The sequence below is a fragment of the Ornithodoros turicata genome, chromosome 7 (assembly GCF_037126465.1).
Source record: "Ornithodoros turicata isolate Travis chromosome 7, ASM3712646v1, whole genome shotgun sequence".
NCBI classification, from domain to species: Eukaryota; Metazoa; Arthropoda; class Arachnida; order Ixodida; family Argasidae; genus Ornithodoros; species Ornithodoros turicata.
In genome coordinates this window covers 23,212,842-23,226,637 of record NC_088207.1, presented here as the reverse complement: position 1 = coordinate 23,226,637, position 13,796 = coordinate 23,212,842, and the positions used below count along the sequence as shown (strand labels likewise).

The window sequence follows — 13,796 nt, the reverse complement described above, 5'->3', positions numbered from 1 at the left end:
GTAAAAAAAAAAAAGAAAGAAAGAAAAAAAAACCGCGAGGAATATGCTTCGTCGGCGTATTGGCCCACCCGCACATCTTACGGATTGTGACTCGGAAAGCTAGATTTACTAAATAAGCTTCTCGTCAGACTATGGACACTGAGGTGTAAGGGAGAGCAGGAGCGCCATCTTGTTTCTACACAACACCGGTGCCATCCCGATTTGAAGATAGATGACTAACATAATGGTTGGGATAGATAAGCGTGCACGATTGTTGTGCGATAATCCATGTATTGTCGACCAGGGCGCCTTGACGATGTCGAGGTGAGCTCAAGGTCGGGAACCTTGATGAGCTGCTTTGAAGAGAAAGGAACATTTTTTGCCCGCGCACGATAGATGGCATCGTGTGCTAAAGTGTGTATGCGTGCGGCTAGCGAGCCGGGGAAACAAGATGGCGCATGCTCGCTCTCGGAACTCAGTGTCGATACTCTGAAGCAAAGCTTATTTAGTAACTCGGCAACCGTGACATTTCAAAATACTTGTTTCTCAGAAGAAGTTGGTGAGAAGTTTTGACGTAGAGGTTCGTTTTCCGAAGTCCGAAGTCCGTCGAAGTCCGTCGACGCGGCGGACGTCGGCGTCCGTGAAGAACCACAGCTGAGGATCGGAGATGGAGAAAGGCGGCAGGCGGAGCGGTGCCACAGAAGCCTCGAGCGGTGGAAGTGGCGGTGGCCGGCTGGGAGGCGAAGAGCTGGTGGAGTGCTGGTCACCGTTCATGATGGCCATGTACGCTGTACATGATGGCATGTACATGATGGCTACCAGTTGTAGAGCGAGAAATGAGGCGACCAGGCTCTACTGAGGTTGATGGGTTTAATAACGGTTAATGGCGATGAACCGAAAACGAAAGCTCGGGTCACGCGCAGTGCTGCGCGTAACCGATGGCGGTGCTGGTGATGATTATGACGCTGCTGCTACAAAAGAAATTCACGTTAATACAAACGTGATTTTATCTGTTTCGGCGTTTGTCGATGTTGTTTTCTTCGTGCGGACCGCTGTCATCGCCGCCATCTTTCCAACCCGGAACAGGCAGTGCGAGTGAAAGTGCAAAGAAGCCACTGCGCCTACGCCAACCCTCCTCGAAGTGTGTAATCATGTTCGCGAACGGTGGTACTCCCTCGTACTTATGCTTGAGCGCTTTTTGAACGTACATTCAAGCGTCAAGAGTGCTAATCCATTTGGGGATGACAGATCAGTATTCCCAAGATATCCCAAGTAGTCTCGTGTCTCAAGCCTCTCCAGCTTGCAGTGGAGACCCTTTGTAGGCGAGATGCCAGCCTAATAACAGCGGACGCAACCATAAAATTTTTTTCCGATTGCTTGAATGAACACCCCATGTGCAAGCTCGTTTGCGCGAACGGCGCACGATGGCATCGACCATTCTCCAGTTCCTGCAAGATCCTAACTACAACTACTGCACTGAGCGTATCTTGGACAGTAATTTCAAGTCATTTGCAGCACATGGTTTGCGTGCGTTTCTTCTCAGCTCTTGGAGCTTCATCATCCTCAGGCAGAGGTTCGGCCACTCTCTAGTTCATCGGATACAGAGAAGAGCGAAGGAAGCCGTCACGAAACTGCATTTCCGCACGCTGATATATCTGAAAACTGAAACCAGAAAAAAACTGAACAACGCAATACAGAAGGCCATCAAGTCCTGGGAAGAAACAAAAGGTCCACCGGGTCGCTGCACGCTGGCGTCCCGCCTGAGGAGGGAAATTGGATTAAACCGCCATGTTGGTGGTAGAGACGCCCTGCTCGAGGAAACCACGGCATACCCTGCGAACAGTCGTTCCGACGAGTGTGGAAGCAGAGAGAGTTTTCAGCTCTGTGGGCGCGCTTTGCACAAAGGTGCGATCTCACCTGCATGACAGCACCCTGGGCACGCCTTGTGTCCTAAGGTCGTTCTTTCAACAACAAAGGAAGTGAGGACCGAGAAGTGACCCGAAGAACTTTGATCATTCTTGTAATCAAAGTTTGATGTTTGTGATCGCTCTTTACCAAGAGACAATAAAGGATTACATTGTCTTTTGTCGTGTTCATCGCGTTCTAGAAAGCGAAGGGCGTCGAAGGGCGGAAAAGTATCACTCCGCAACATCTGGAGCCATAATGAGATTGCAGATGTGTTGTGCGACGGCTCGTTAAATATTAAGCGAAAATCGCGATCCCGTCCCGGGATCCGCCCTTAAAACCCGAATGGTGACTAGCCGCCTTCTGTTCGAGTATAGTTCAAGTCACACGGGTTAAGCCTGTAGAGGAGGTGGTGTTCCTCTACATGAGTCCTGACCGGCGATGATGGAATGTCCCAGCGGGCAGGTGGTCGTGGCCTCACGCTAGGACGGTGCCGGTAGAACTGCCGTGCCAGCGCCGTAGCGCGTGGCAGCAGAGGCGCGTCGCCGTCGTCTTCCACGAGCCGCCACATCACTCCCCCCCTCAGACGCGGAGCGGTGCATGCGGTTGAGGTCCGCGTCGATACCATGAAGAGGAGAATGAGGACGACTCGTGGACGGTGGACGATTGGAGATACGGCTTGCGATTGTGGCTGTTGATGCAGCAGCGGGATGGCGGGAACAAGGGCGCTGGATCCGGGCGGGTTCCAGAGATGAGTTGTGAGTGCTGAGTGGTTGGGTGCTCGAGTGCGTTGTGTGGCGTTGAGTTGCTGCGTTGCTTGTTGCTGAGGGAGTGTGTTGAGTGATCGTTGTTGAGAGCTGTTTGTTGCTGATTGTGTTGAGTTGCTGAGTGGGCGACAGTACCGCGACCGGTACGACAGCGTGAATGCCGGTTGCCGCCAGAGAAGTGCCGGGGAAGACCATCGCGAAGCAGGTGGAGGCCGTAGACTGAGCTTGCTGTGGTCTCCCTGCGGGTCCCCGGTGGAACAGTGGTCCCGGTGCGCCTTGCCTGCTAGAGGGTGGTTCGCTGCTGGTTTGCCGACGAAAAATTTAGGATGTTGAGTGGCCGAATTACGCCGAACATGGTGTTCGTTGTTCGGGTCACCAAATGTAGAGGAGGTGGTGTTCCTCTACATGAGTCCTGACCGGCGATGATGGAATGTCCCAGCGGGCAGGTGGTCGTGGCCTCACGCTAGGACGGTGCCGGTAGAACTGCCGTGCCAGCGCCGTAGCGCGTGGCAGCAGAGGCGCGTCGCCGTCGTCTTCCACGAGCCGCCACAAGCCTTACGGCGAACGTCGTACGTACAGTGAGCCGCTCGCTCGCTGTCCAGCGCGGTGACGAGTTAGGAGGCGGAAGAAAGTCATGAGCGAGAGGTGAAGCCAAACACGGTTGCTATCCCAAGCAACCTTGGCCCAATTTTGGGCCAATATATTTTGCGGCTTGGGATGTCCCGAGTCGTATTCCTGGTTGCAAAAATGTCTTCGGTTGAAACACATTTCGTAAAAATATCACGAGCTGGAACAGCGAAAAATGAGGCATTTTGAAGCATGTACGTACGAACCGCGTAGGAAAGAGCTGGCAACTGGAGAAAACATCATTTCACGGCTTAGATACGCTTTTATGGCACCCCATATAGACAAATATACGCAGTGAAGTCTCCATCTCTGGATGTATGCTATGCGTCGTCTTCGTCAGTGGTGGGTAAAATTGTGGTGGACACGATATAGCAGAGGGCAGGGCGATGGTTGCAGCCCAGTTCCGATGTCGCACCGTACTCCGGTAGTGCATTTAAGAAAGGGGGATGAAATCCTACTTCCTTCCCCAGAACCCCTCCCAAAATAGTTGTCTGGCTACGATACTGCATAATATCTGTTCACCACTCACGTCAGTGCAATTTTGCATCGAGTAAACAATAATGCATGTTGTTCAAGCTGCAATCTGATAACCGTTTATTTGCTTACAGGGCATGAACGACATAACGAAAGATTTCAACAACGCTGTCCCAGAATACTCCGTGTACCCCAGTTACCTAGTGGTAATGGTGAACCCATATTTCAAGAGTGGTGTAGATGACGTTCAAGAGTGGAATGAGGTCATACAGACATTACTCAAGTAAGTGTCCCACACGGTTGCATATCGATTTGCGCACCATTGCACTATTCCACCAGTGCATGTGACCTCGTGGTCTTCTATTTGTCAAATCTGGGGGCCAATTTTAGTGTTGTGCAGTGCAGTGAAGATGGTTAGAAAAACGTTTCGGAAAAAGACCTTGCGAAGTCCATGAATGTTTTCTTTATAGTATTTGACAAAGAACACTCTACAGCACAGAGATTCGGTCGGCTTCCACGCAAGGAACTGATGACATGATCTGTCGTGCACCACGCTTCGCATTTCTATCACTCAGTTCCCCCAGTAATGACGTGACGTGCCTATGGCTTGTTGTGACTCTCTCGACGCTTGCAGGCAGATAATTCATGGGTTGAAACTCGTGTAGAGGAATACCACTCCCACATTTTGGTGACCCAGGAAGTGCACATCTCAGACCGATGTATAAATTATTATATATATAAATTCTATGTATAAATTCTATCATGGGTGTTCAAAATTTCACGCTAATTTCGATAGTACGGTATAGAGCACCGAACTCAACGACGCCCTGTGCCCAAGCCACGACATGACAATAATCCACAATTCCCCTACAGCGACCGTTCGAGCTCTTCCCTCTTGCATCCGTCCGTCTCCCTTCAAACCTGCTTATTCTCGCGCCTTGACCTGGGTACATGCTAAGACGTTTCCTCAGTCACTTTGCTGACCTGTGTACGTTTTATGACGGATTCATCCACTCGTCAAGTTGACCCCTGTACCGTTCACGTCATACCGCTAAGCAGATCCCACTGGCACACAGGCGACTTCACTCATTCGTGAACGTCACATTCCATGCACCACATCCGTGACGTGTCATGGCGCAACTCCCCTGCCGTCCACGACGTCAAGCCTTACGCTTGCCAACCGGTAACGGTACGTCAGAGCAGTCGACGCCACGGCAATTTTTTCAGCGGGCGTCTTCTATGGGGAAGGCAAATCAATTGGACGAAACGAAAACCCCCAAAAGAAACCTCATTGTTTAATTCCCAACGTGTCTACACACCAAAGGAGCATTCCTTCATACACCAAGGCCTTTTCCTGGTGAAGAAGAAGAAACAGTCCCTCGCACCTTTTACTCCATTGTCTTCGCCTTTTTCCAACTACATTCAAAGTACTACTTCCAACTTCCAAAAGTACTTGGGGCGTCGCTCATCGTGCACCATCACTACGGCACCCTCCTTTACTATGTTCCCCTTCTTCTGTGGAGACTTACGCTGAACGTAATTACGTTCAGCGTAAGTCTTGCCCTTAAGTGAAGTCAGAAAGATAAGCACTTCTACTAAAAAATGTTGATCAGATGCTGGTGATACTTCCTTCTGCGTCGGTAATGACCCACTGTAGTTAGCAACAGAAGGCATCGATGCTGAGGAATAAGGGAAACAGGTCAACCGTAAGCAAGCCCATACAGGTGTACACCTGTAAAGAGTAAAGTTCTGCGAAATACTGCTTTAACGCCTCCAATGACTCGTTCCCACCAGCCTCCCCACCGAGCCGCTCGCTCGATAATGAATTTCAAGCGGATACGGTGGGATGCAGTGTGGTCTTGTACCTGTGGTTGAGCGGCCACTTTCGAAAGACCTCGAAGTTCTTGCTCGCTTGAAGCTCGCAGCATTCTCCGAATCGGGGATCCGCATCAAGGGTCCGAATCACTTCGGGAATCCCCTTGCGGTCGATGAAACGGCGCAATGCAACTAAAAGGACGAAGTTCACATAGTTTCCAAGTGCACTAGTGTACTGGTTCCAAGCACACTGCTCTAGTTATCAAGCACGTGAAAAGCGAGATATGCACTTTCACATTTCCAGCCTTTTCTTTTGCTAGAGTGGCCCGGCAAAATCAACAACGACGATGCCAAATGTACTTGTTTTACAGACACGATCTTTAGGAAGGGGAGCAACAGGCGCGGACAACGGCTTTAAACCGTCCTAATCGATGAACGACCCCCTTGAGCAACGGTCGTGCGCGAACTATCTAGTAATGCTCTCGCAGTTCCACAAGCATGTCGTTCAACCCCATGTGTATCAGACGAAGGTGGATTTCCATTGCGAACAAATCTACGAAGCGATGGTTATGTGGATCGGTTCCTTGCAGGCGTCCTTGAAGGCGTAGCACAGACTCGTCATCGAAGTATGGATGCAACTGCTGTATTCCAGATGTAGGTGGCATTTCTTTTTTACGTTGGAGAATCGAGATCGCTTCCCCGATTCTTGCACTATACTTTGAACCAGATAAGCTCTGCATAGTCTATCTCCTCTGCAGTGAGTGCAATCGCCGATACTCCGTTACGTCCACGAGAATTCTTTATGAACCGCGTTGGACCCATGCAGTGATCCGAAACACTTTAGATAATCTATTAAAATGTTCAAAGTCGAGGATAGGAAGCACTTTGTTGACATGAATACGTTAGCAGTGGACGGCCGCCTTTCCTTGAGAACGACTTCGTCCTCTGGCTCTTCAAGGAAGTCATGCCAGCATGCCGTACCCTCAGACAGCCATGGCGGGCATCTCCACCACAGGGCGGATGATGCAAACTTATCCCGCGTGTTAATAAGTCTGCGGGATTATCAGCACTGGGACAATGACTCCACGAACGGGCGTCGTTGCTGAACTGAATTTCTTGAATCCGATTTGCAACGAGTGTCTTCCAATCCCTACTGGAACTTTTAACCCGTTTTCGAACGATCGATGAATCACTCCACATGCGATACTCAAAGTGGAAAGCGAATATCCTCTGGAGGTGTGTCAGCATTCTGATTCCAATCACAGCAGCCATCAGTTCCAGCCGGGGTGCTAATAACTCTCTCAAGGGTGAGACCCTTGCGTTAGAGCAAATGATTCTAGTTGTAGAATCACCTTTGTCATCCACCCAGCGTAAATAGGGCGCACAATCGTAAGCACGTTTGCTCGCATCGTAGAATGCATGAACTTGACAGTAACTCTCTCCTGGGGAGGAAATGCAGCGAGGAACCTCCACATTCGGTATGCTCGAAATCTGTTGACACCAGCTCTCCCAGACTTCTGGTATCTTCTCGTCCCAATCCATTTCACGTTTCCACAGGTCTTGAAATATCCTCCTCTGCTGAAAATTCGCTCCTGTGCTGAATAAATTCAGAAGTCCCAGAGGGTCGAAAATCCTTGCAAGACACGCTTGTAGCACCGCCCTCTTTGTTTGGCCGTTTCTTTTTCTTTTTGTGTGTGTTTTGTTTTTTAAAGTAGAATTTAGGGCGCCCTCGATGTCGACCGCCACACAATCGTCCTGTGTATTCCACACGATTCCGAGGACCTCTTTTTTGGAACTGAATGGCTGAGTAAGGGCGCTTACCCCGTCTTGTTGGAACTTTCCTTGTAGCCCTGGACAATTTGACGACCATTTCGCACTGCTCAAGACAGGTAGAAGATAGATAAATAATTAGATTGGAATCGTCTCCGAAGGCACGATCATCCACATAAAATGACTTCATCATCATTTCTGCAGTCTTGTTTGAAACGCTTCTCTGTATTTGCCAAATGGTGACTGAAACTGGCAGAAAGCAGAAGTTCCCTCGGTGAGGTACCAAACGGCACACTTGTCATGGCCCACTCTACAATATTTCCTGTGTTAGCTGGGTGCGATGAAATTTGTTTCATTTAGCTGGGTGCGATGAAATTTGTTTCATTTAGCTGGGTGCGGGTTGTTTTTTCTTCTTTATGTTGATGACCTGACAAGTCTATGTGACAAAGGGATTCATATTAGCCTTTATGCTGATGATGCAGTAATTTATACCGAGATAATGGACGCTGCAGGTCAAATAAAACTTAACAGTTGTATCGCAGATGTTGCTAAGTGGTGTGACGAATGGCAAATGTCTTTTAATATTGCAAAAAGTGTTGTGATGAGTGTCTGTCGTAGAAAGCGGATGTCCATCTACGATTACTCTATTAATGGTGTCCTATTGAATCGCGTCAGTAATTTCAAGTACCTCGGTGTCCATATTGAGTCAAGTATGTCATATAATTTACATGTGGACATGGTAGCTGAAAAAGCATTCAAAAAGCTTCGTTTTCTTAAGCGGTCGCTAAGACACGCTACATCGGGCAGGAAACTTATTGCATACAAAATGTTAGTATTACCCATTGTGGCGTACGCAAGCCCTGTCTGGCATCCGTACACTAAGTCCGCAATGCAGAAATTTGAAAAAATACAGAATAGAGCTTTGCGCTTCATCTCCAATGAGTATCGTTCGACAGTGTTTGTTTCTGGATTACGTATTAGGGCTGGTATTCCAACTATGTCTAAACGGTTCGACATGAACCGACTGAAATTTTTCTATAAAATTCACAGTGGTATGTTAAGTATCGACAGGTCAAAGTATCTGCAACTGCTGGTCGGTCGCTCACTTCGGCGAGCTCATGATAAACTTTTCACTGAGTTCAGTTTTCACTCTGATTGCTTCCGTTATTCATTTTTCCCTCGTACCATTCGCGAGTGGAACCGGTTACCTTTACTTGTGATAAACTGTGCTACCGTTGACACTTTCATGTCAGCATTAGATAGATTTTTTGAGTAGAATTACATTGCATTGTATCTTCTCTCTGTCTCTGTTTTCGTTGTATCATTGTTCTGCTGCCACTCCTATTGTAGCCCTTGGGCTGATAGTATATGTTCTAAATAAAATAAAAAAATAAATTTCCTCGAACCTTAGGAAACGGAGTGCGTCTCTATCCTCTTGGTTTACTCCTATCTGTGGATAAGCTTTCTGGATATCTCCGATCATTCCTATGGACTTCATCCGGAAGCGCACGAGAACGACTAGGAGATCTGCTTTAGGACCCTTTTCTAAGTGGTCGTTCAGTGAAGTGGAAGCGCGGGCGTGGGACGACGCGTCGACAACTGTCCGAATTTCGGTCGACGACGACTGCTTCTCGATAACTTCGCGATGCGGCATGTAGTAAATACGTCATTCTGCACTCCTCATGGGGACTTGTTCAGCATGCCCACCATGTATATAGCTACGTATGGCTTTGTCGTACTCTTAACTCTTCGTTTTCACTTAGTCGACGGACCAGCCTTTTCAGACACGTATTGTGGTTGACGTTGACGTCTGGTTGGTCATGGTTGACGTTCACCCAAATTTCCACTCCCCGCGGAGTTCCAAGACATGGCGTAACATATTAACGCATGCTTCCATAAAACTGATCAGAATTTTGAGAACAGAAAGTTCTTTCATAATCACAGATATATACAACCAGCTCCGTCAACTAGCTCACGCTCTGACGCCAGAAGAGGTGCTCACACTCAATCGTTTTTCTTCCGATAAGCTCTCCCAAGTACAGCGTACGAAGTATAAGAAAGCTTGTCGTGATAATATCCAAAGTTGAAACTATCGTTTTATTCGAAGGACTGAGCTTTGTCCCCACTCCTCACGATGTTGATGAATTTGACATTCTAAACGATCTCCAAAATTTAGGTAGACGAATGCATTTGCAAACAATTTTTCACGGCAGTGCACGCACTGAAGTAACGCCATTTAAAGCTCAGCTACGCCGATTTTCGGGTGTTACAGAATAGAATGGTACTCGCACGATGTGTTCATAAGGGAACACTGATTATGTGTGCAAAATAGTTATCCCAAACTACTCGCGGTTTTCCGAAACAGTGAATTTTTAGTTTCACCGACATTCCGTCTTGTGGCCCGCAAACCCTGTGTCGACGACACGTTCGTGGTCTGCCCGTGCTCCGGCTTGGCATGATTTTTGGCTTGGTTTCTTCTGCCGAGCCGTCTGCTGCGCAGATTGACATTGGGGAAGCGATAAACAGTTCGCTATTAGGAAGCCAGTATATTTCAGGACTTCACTGAACCCACGAGGAACGTGAGTTTTGCTTCCTTCGACTGCAAAGCATTTGCTAGGCCAGTACAGACTTCCTGGTACGTTTCGTGTTCTGTGCTGCGTGCCGAGAATGCGTGAGCGTTTTGCTCCCGTCTGCAAGAACACTTTAGCATGCAGTTCCAATGTTTCAAACCACAACGTTCCGAAAGGCGCGAGAGAAAGCTATTGACTGCAACAATCGGTTACAACTCCGACTTGGTGCCACCTTCGAAAGCAGCGATTTGATCTGTTCATTGGGCTCATACGAATGTTACGGAAGCAATGCGCAACTTGTTTCACAAGAAGCCGAAGATGTCTCGTCCGGGATGCTGTGCCAACCTTATCTGCAGCAGGAGATTGCAGGGGCAGGACTAGGCAGCAGATAAAGGTAAGACGCGTAATGTTATACAAGTCAGTCATGCGGTGCAAATGCCATCACATAGAAAAGAAAAATACGTTATGTGTCAGTTACTGAGTTCATCCTTTAGAGATTCGGCCCCAGCGGGTGTATTCTCAGTACAGATTTGGAATTGCCTTATTTGTTAAATGATTTCGCAGGCTTTATCGCACCACTGAAGAGCTTTCACTCCACGTCTCAACTATCACCGTCGGGGTTTCAAGCTGAAGGCTGTCACCAGTGCCAACCAGACGCCCCTGTTTTTGTTGGCGGAACAGCGACGCCTGGTACTGAGACATTTCATTTTCTGATGAATCAAGTGCAATTCATCACTTGTGCTCGACTTCTTGTGTTCGTATACCCTTGCTGTTGCTCGCTAGCTTAGAACAACCAAGCCTGAGGTGTTTGTGTTCTTACTCCAGCGCTTTCAGAGTACATTTAAGCAGTATCATCGTATCATATGCACGGCAGCACATCGTGTGTATTTTGAGTAAGGTATAAATTTAAATGTTGGCTCAGCTGTTGTATTGTCACAAATAAGGTGTTCTTCCAGAGCGCTCAAGGGCAGTTCAGGCAGTTGCATGTGTGCAACAGCACAAGCCTTGTCTCAGTTTTGAGTAAGGTAAATCGAAATCTTCCAGTTGATGTGTTTCGGTCATAAATTACGTTTTTCGAGACGTTTCAGGATTCCATTCAAACAGCATCATCTGTGCAACAGTACATACTTCTTCTCAGGTGAAGTAAGGTATATCTGTCCGCTGTTGTGTTCTGGCAATGCAGCAGAAGCTTGTGTCACATTCAAGTGGTAACTTGTATACAAAAACTTGTTTTATGCCTTTCTGTAGCTGCTGTACTAATATTGTGAGTACAGAGACATTCCTGCAGAACATATCGGGTCATCTTGTGTGCTATTGTTGGTATGATCTGCAGCAGTATATTGATAATGTTAATTATTCAATGACTTCAGCTAACATTTACATTCTAACTTCCAGGTAAACCTGTCACGCAGATGCCCTGCCCCTTCGTATGCATAGTTCAAGATTGTACTGAAACAATCCACCTGGAGCACTAGTTTTCAATTGGCAGTAGCACTAGTATCACAATCACAACACAACACACACTGCATGTCTAAGGTGCGTGTACAATGCATCAAACCTATTCTCAGGTACAGGCGAGCTCGTATGCAATTACAACATGAAACAAATGACACAGAGATCGTAAAGTCATGCCTTTTCTTCCGGGCTTTCGGGTTTCATGTTGTTATCCTCACATGCAGCTCATTTCGCCTGTGCTGTGCAGCATGAGCAAAAGTGCATATTGTTTTTGGTCACACGACACGGGACATAAATACAGTGAAACCTTCCTATGTTGGACACCCGCGGTGCAGCCGAAGCGTGTCCTACTTATAGAGGTGTCCGAGTTACAGAATATGACGGAAACAAAAATGGAAAAGATCACAGCTGTGTTGCCAGAAATGTCCCCCTTCTTCAATTTATTGTCCTTAGTGGTACCTGGTGGTGGTGCCTGGTAGTGGTAACTCTACCCACTCTTCACTGATAATTATTACTGATTTCAGTAGATTCAATTCCGTTCAGATTCCACTCAATGGCATTACCTCTGGAGCTTTTCGAGCAGGGAGGACTTGTCTCTGAAGCGTCAGCCCGCTTTTCATTGCTTTGGTGCAGTGCGCGTTCAAAGGCTCTGGACAAACCGAAGACAAGTGCTCACATAAAGAATTACAATGTAGACTGACAGCACTTGTTTTTGGCCTAAAAAAACTAAAAACTAAAGCAACAAAATGCTGAGACCAGCATAGGGGAAAAGGGGGGCGAAAGTCAAGGCCACTGGCTCATTTTGGGTCTTTTTGGTGCAAAGATGGGCCGACATTGAGGTAATTTGGCTACGGTTTTGTCCGACTTAGCAGGGAAAACCCTGTCCTACTTCCGAGATAGGGAGGTGTCGGACATAGGGAATTTCGTCCCCATGTAGTTTCAATGGGAGCCTGCCCGTGCAATGAGATCTTGTCCGACATGGGGAGTTGTCCGAGGTAGGGAGGTGTCTGACTTTGGAGGTTTTACTGTACCATACAGCATTCTACATCAACAGTTGTTCACGTTTGGATATTTTAACCATGAAATTTACTCCATACGCGCCATACCATCCAAACACGAACAACTGCTAGACAGCAGCATGTACTGTTGCCGTATAGCATTTATGGCTTGCGTCCTTGATCGGAAACAGTGGTAACCTTTTTCTGCTACAACCGGTAAACTACAGTAAAGATTTCGAAATACTGTGTCATACCACAAAGGACTATGGGAAATGGCAGTTTGAAAAACTGGACAAGACTGTCATTAACGGGGGACATGCTCTACGGTGAAATTTTTTACAGCGTGTGTTGTACAACGTAATGCACTCCAGGCCCACCACTGCTCTGAATACTGATTTGCTCAAAAAAGGATGTGTGCGTTTCTTGTACTAACTTCCCCTTATGCAAAGTAGTACAAAAATGTTTTCAGCTAATGGGGAGGGAGAGGACATCATTCTGGACTCTCGTTGACCTACAATGTGTCGTGTGTGAAAGTGATTTTGAAGAGTTTAGGTGGTACAAGACTATGTTCCCCCATTCTTGGCAGTGTTGACTAATAATCAGAATAAAGTATAGAGTACATTTGTTACTTCATATATTTATGTAATGGCAAAGTATGTAGAGATGCATCTGTCTCAACATACAGGTGCAAAAACTGCTTTTTGTGCCTAAATTATGACAAACAGTCGTCTGTTCAACACCACTAATCATGTGCCGGCCTGCATGACATGTCTGTGACATTCCAAAGTGATTAACATGTCCCATGATGTGTGCAATGCTGAAGATGACTGTGTAACTTTTATGGATTCTTGTTTTAAGAAAAGTACTGTGTGATTTGCTAACAGCGCCTGGCTGTACCTTCACAATTCTACATAAAAACTTGTAGTAAAGTTTCCGGAAGGAAACATCATGAAGGTACATAGCGAAAAATCTTGAGACGAAGGATAGGAAGCGACATACACAATGTCTCAACATAGTGCGTGTATGTCCCTTCTTGTATCTCCTCTTCAGGTCTCGCAATCATGGACACTATCCCTAGCTCGCTTACTGTTGCACCGTTCTTTCAACGATAAACGTCACTTTCATGAACTGGATGGCAGCCAACATGCTGTCAATAAAAATAATGGAAGGAGTTCAATATGATCCTTAGGTTCTGCGTGGTCATTGCCTTCTGACAAATGGTGACTTAGAATTTCAGGACAGTGCCTGCAGTGGTAATATTTTTGTGTTCTCACCCTTGACACCAATTCTGTGTCATTGGTCACCTGTAATCTGCACATAGCTAAAACAAAGTATATTTATATTCCTTTGAATACAGTTGGTGCAGCACATTGTTTTTTACACGTTCTTTGGAAGATATAAATAAAAAAATTATCTACTCTCAAGTCTCCTGTCAG

The 13,796-nt window shown here is 46.9% G+C and overlaps 1 protein-coding gene across 1 annotated transcript in view; it reads left to right on the top strand.

The window, feature by feature from the left end:
* The window catches only part of LOC135399694 (uncharacterized), a 109,927-nt gene that overhangs the window by 44,314 nt on the left and 51,817 nt on the right, over positions 1 to 13,796 (top strand). Inside the window, exon 6 of the mRNA XM_064631428.1 lies at positions 3,887 to 4,035. Within this exon, the coding sequence (XP_064487498.1) occupies positions 3,887 to 4,035 (149 nt within the window). The remainder of the gene's footprint in view (positions 1 to 3,886; positions 4,036 to 13,796) is intronic.